Source organism: Phaseolus vulgaris, chromosome 4 (assembly GCF_051622355.1).
Source record: "Phaseolus vulgaris cultivar YP4 chromosome 4, ASM5162235v1, whole genome shotgun sequence".
Taxonomy (NCBI): Eukaryota; Viridiplantae; Streptophyta; class Magnoliopsida; order Fabales; family Fabaceae; genus Phaseolus; species Phaseolus vulgaris.
In genome coordinates, this window is record NC_143501.1 from 11,055,878 (window position 1) to 11,060,997 (window position 5,120).

Below are 5,120 nucleotides of genomic sequence, written 5' to 3' on the forward strand. Positions count from 1 at the left end.
GTTTATTTGTTTTTTTGTTTATTCTTTGCATGAGTTTGATCTAGTCTTTTATATTTTTATTTTATTTTATGCTATTTTTCAGATGACATCTACTGTCTAACATAAATTTATTAAAAAAAGTAATTTTTTATTATTAATAAAAATTTATTAAGTAGTTTTTAATTTGATATCTAACGTTAGCTACCAAAATTTTAACTAATATTTTAGATTTTAAATTAGTCATACTTTAGATAGTAATATTTTTTTAGTTTATGAAATAATATCTAACTTAGTCAATATGATGACTAATTATTTTTTGTCTCTAAATTAGTTGATATTTAATAATTTTCTTATAGTATTTATATTATTCTTAAAATATTTTAAAAATAATATTGTTAGTATGCTCAGAGTTTATTTTAATAAAATCTATTGTATCTATTGTTAAGATTGTTTAAAATATTTGAACTCAACCAAATTGATACTAAGTGAATTGAATTGCATAAAAAACTGAATTGTTTAAAATAAAAAAAAATACACTAAATTATTTTAGTAATTTCTTTTTTTATTAATTAAATTACATGAATTAAATTGAAATGAATTATAACTTACCATATTAAAAAATATACTTCAAAATAGAATATCTTCAAAACATGATATCTAGTGATAATAATTTAAACTATTGGTATAGTTGAAGCAATTCAGATTGGAGCAAACTAATTTCAAACTGCAATTCAAAACCTGTTTCAAACCATCCAATTAACGAGTTCATATAAAGCATAATTAACGAGTATATTAAAAATTAACTAGTAGACTTAAGAAATGCAACCATACATTTAAAATTTGTTTTGTTTAACTTTAAATCTATGTTTTTAACTTAATTTGTTCCTATACTTTAAATTGAACACATATTATATTTCTTCTTCTTTAATTCTACTTCTGCATTGTGCAAAGTAGTTCAAACAAAAAAAATTACTCTACTATGAACAATTAGGCTGGTCCCAATAGAAGTTTCAAAATACAAAAACAAATCCAAAATTGAAAACAACTCTTACAACTCACCTTTCATAAATTTGAAATTTGGGTATTCAACTCCATCGATTTAGACCATCTTGTTCAATCCCAAGTATATACATTCATCCAAAAAAAAAAAATTAAACAAAAACATAAAATGATAAAAATGGAGACTGGAATTTACTCTACTACCAAATCCAAAGGGAGAAACTGATCTCCAAAGCTCACCATAGCTATGTGTGGAAAATGGAGGAAATGTAGCTAGTTGATCGGAGAGGAGACAATGTCATTGTCATAAGAGAAGAAAGACGAAGAAAGACGAAGGAGAAAAGTGGATAACATGTAATTAGCATAGGCCTAACCCATGCAAACTTGGTCTTTTTATTTACGTTGACCTAACTCACATAAAACTAACTGAGTAATTAGCGTAGGTCAAGCCAACGCGTCCCACCTAAACACCAGCTTCGGTCAAACCTATGCCACTTTTTCTACTTAATTTAAAATTTATTTTTATTCGTATCTCATAAGTCAAAGCAAATTTTTGTTTTCACTTTGAGTCTCAATAGAGTGAGTTTAGTCCATGCTAATGATTTTTTTGTCTACCTAGCGTCGACTTGACTCACTTTATTTGCGTCTTATGATTAATCAGTGTTACTATTTGAGAATCTATGATTTTCTTGAAGTATAAAATGTTAATGTTCTTTTATGTTCAAAAATATTATTTTTATTTATTAATATATTTTAAAAAGTTAAATAATCGTAAAGAAACATTTTATAAGGAATAAATTGAAAGAAAATACTCAAGCATTTAGAATGACTGCTAAAAAAATCATATAAATGTTCGTACACTACAAGAAAATCATGAAATAGAAATCGATTTATAGAAACCAAAATAATTAGTTGCAATAGTAACTAAATTAGAGACCATTTTAGAAACTAAAAAGAAATTTGGTTTCTAAATTAGTTTCTATTATTTTTTATTATTGTTAAATAGTTTCTAAATTGGTATCTAATTAGCAAATTTAGAAACTAAATAATTGGTAGTTAAAACCTTAGTTGCTAATTAGATATCAATTTAGAAACTATTTAACAATAATAGAAAATAATAGAAACTAATTTAGAAACCAATTTTTTTTTTAGTTTCTAAAATGGTCTCTATTTTAGTTCCTATTGTAACTAATTATTTTGATCTTTAAAAATTGATTTCTATTTCATGATTTTCTTGTAGCGATAGTTAGGTTGGAGATACGTATAATTCTCACAAATATTTAAGTAACTATGTATAATGAAGAACTATTACAGTATTACTTTCTATTTCTATTCAGTAAATTGAAAATTTTAAATACGAAATTTATTGAAATCAGGAACAAATCATCATTTGAGACCTTGATAGTTTCTTGTAAATTTAAAATATTTGAAGTTCACCAATGATCTTCCACTAAAGAAGAATCCATACTAACTTTTCTTTTCTGATGCCTTGAGACATCAATTTCAACTTTAATTTGTATCAATAATAGCTGATTTTATCATTGATTTCAAAGTGGCTAAAGTCACAACCAAAAAAGGGGTAGTGGAAAATCAATCCATTTCAGACACAGTATCAGGTTGGTTGGCAAACTTTGAAGAGAAGGAGATGGTTCTTGAAGAACCAGGGGCCACTGATCATAATCACAGTCATGTCACCTTCATGTTGATCACTGGAACAAATTGCAAACACCAAGCAAAGAGGGGACAAACATATCATCAAAAAACAACACCCTTCATCCAATTAATGTTCATAATACATTTGTAGTTGGTGCTATTTATAATATTAATATTCATTTGTAGACTTTAAATGCATATCTGGAAACATTTCTGTTGTTACCAGTCAATCCTTGAGAACAACAACCAAAAGCAGAAGAAAATAATTTACAACACCACTGTAGCACCAACTTCTCCATTTATAATAAAAAATCAATTTCTCCATTTAACCTTTCTTCATGCAGAATTGGAGAAAACCATAAGAAAAAGAAAAGCAGAAGAGTGACACAGTTAAATCAACCTATTTACACCTTGTGTAACCAAAGAACCAAAGAAGAGAGAAATAATACACTAAGAAGGGACAGCCATGAAAGCAACATTTACCTGACATTTTGTGACCCCAAAACATGTGGCTGAACTATATCATTGTTTGGCCATCCAATTACATAGGCACACATTTTTTTTTTATCATCACTTGTCTTCTTGACGCAAACCAAACCATTTCATTTACCTTTCAAAACTCTACACCAAATTTTCCTAATCATGGTAAATCTGGGAAGTACACAAAAAAGAAAAAGGTAGACCCCACTCATTTGCAAATTAGTAAAATTGTAAATTAGAATAGAACTTGTGTTTTTTGTGAACTATTTCTTCTTGCTCTTATCTCTATTGTTGGAGAAGATTGAGCCAAAACCAAAAAGGTGTGCAGAAGGAACATTGAGAACAGGACTAACTCTAACACCATTAGCATAAGACCCATGGCTCCTCTTCAATGGAGGCTTTGGATGGTTGTGTGAAGCCAAGGAGTGAGACTTTGAGATAGAAGAAGAACGTTTCTGGGAGTTTTGCTTAACATGATGACCCTCCTTTGACAGTGGTATCCTCTTAACACTTGGTGAAGACCCTGTTGAATTGCTTCTAGACAAAAGTGGCAAAGGGCATAAGCTCCTCCCATAACCACTTCCACAGCTGCTGCTTCTCTTGAATCTCCAAAATGACTTGGAACTATGCTTCTCATCCGCTTCCTCATTCAAGTCCTTGCTATCTTTGTGACTCTCTTTTTTGGAGCTTTTTCTTGTGGTGGAAGGGGCATTGTCACAAACAGCTTTTGAGGGTGGTAATTGGGGTTGAGATGGTGGTGCTAGCTGTTGATTTTTCTGCTTCAAAAGAGCATTGTTGAGACTCTTCTTCTTGATTTGAGTGGGAAGGATAACCCCATGTGAGAAAAGTTCGTCTGCTGAAGAGGACTCAAGCTCTAAGCTTTCCTGAACACAGAAATTAAAGTCAATGCTTGAGCTCAACCCAGATGAGTTTGATCTCAAAGGGTGCTTCTCAACTGGAATGAAATCTGATTGGGAGAAGTCATGAGAGAATGAAATCCTAGGACTCATGGATGATACCCCACAATTCTCTGAGCAAAGCTCAACAACCATTTCATTCAAATTCAACCTTTTTGATAAAACTAGAGCAAAACAAAAAGTAAAAACCACTCCCACCAAGATTCTAAATAGAGGAAGTTCACCAGAAAAGGGTTTGTTTTGTGTTTTTTGATTAAAAAGGGGAGAGAAGCTCACCAAGGTTCAAAAAGTTGGTAGCAAAATTGAAGTGGAATAATCAACACCAACCAAAGACTGCAATAGGAGAAGAAGTCATAGTTTTCAAAAGAGAAAAAGAGACTAAGAAAGAAGGTTTGAATTGTGTTCAAGTATGTATGCAAAGAAATCAAAGTCTGGAAGGTTTTTGATTTTCAATGGTCCAATGGTGCAATCCAAAGTGGTAAAGAGAAAATGGATGTGATGGGAGGGTGGAAGAAAGGGTGTCACTGGATATAGATAGAATGTGGCATCTCAGGTTTTTTTGATTGAGAATTTGGAATGAAAATGGTGAGTGGTTTGTTGAAGAAAGATTGAAAGATTGGTTCTTTTGGTTAGAGAGGGTGGTAGAGAGATGAAGAATTCAAGACCATGGACTGATTCAACAACCAGAGCGGTGGTTAAGAACATTGAGAAAGAAAAAAAAAATGAAATTATATTTGTATTATTTTTTATACATAAAAAAAGTTTAAAGATTTAAAATAAAATAAAAGTGGATGAGATGTTACAAGATAAAATTATACATGTGAAGTAAAATTTAGGGTAAAAAAATTTACAAATTTTGTATGTACTCCTTAATAATGTTTTTCTTTAATTTTTGTTCTTAAATGCTTTTTATTTTGTATTTGATATCTGACCTTTTATATTTTATCACTGACACGAAACATCTTTATTATTATAATAATATATTTCAAAATACAAATTTTAAAAATATTTCAATAATTATTTAAAAGGGACAATATAATAATAAAAGCTCAAATATAAATAAATATCTTTTAAACTAAATTAAAATATTAT

General features: G+C 29.5%; 1 protein-coding gene across 1 annotated transcript; it reads right to left on the reverse strand.

Annotated features, from left to right (window-relative positions):
- Positions 1–3,013: 3,013 nt before the first annotated feature.
- Positions 3,014–4,731, reverse strand: LOC137837209 (uncharacterized). The gene has a single exon (XM_068646137.2). It carries the CDS (start codon positions 4,161–4,163, stop codon positions 3,375–3,377), a length of 789 nt encoding a protein of 262 aa, XP_068502238.2. The 5' UTR covers positions 4,164–4,731; the 3' UTR covers positions 3,014–3,374.
- Between the last annotated feature and the right edge of the window lie 389 nt (positions 4,732–5,120).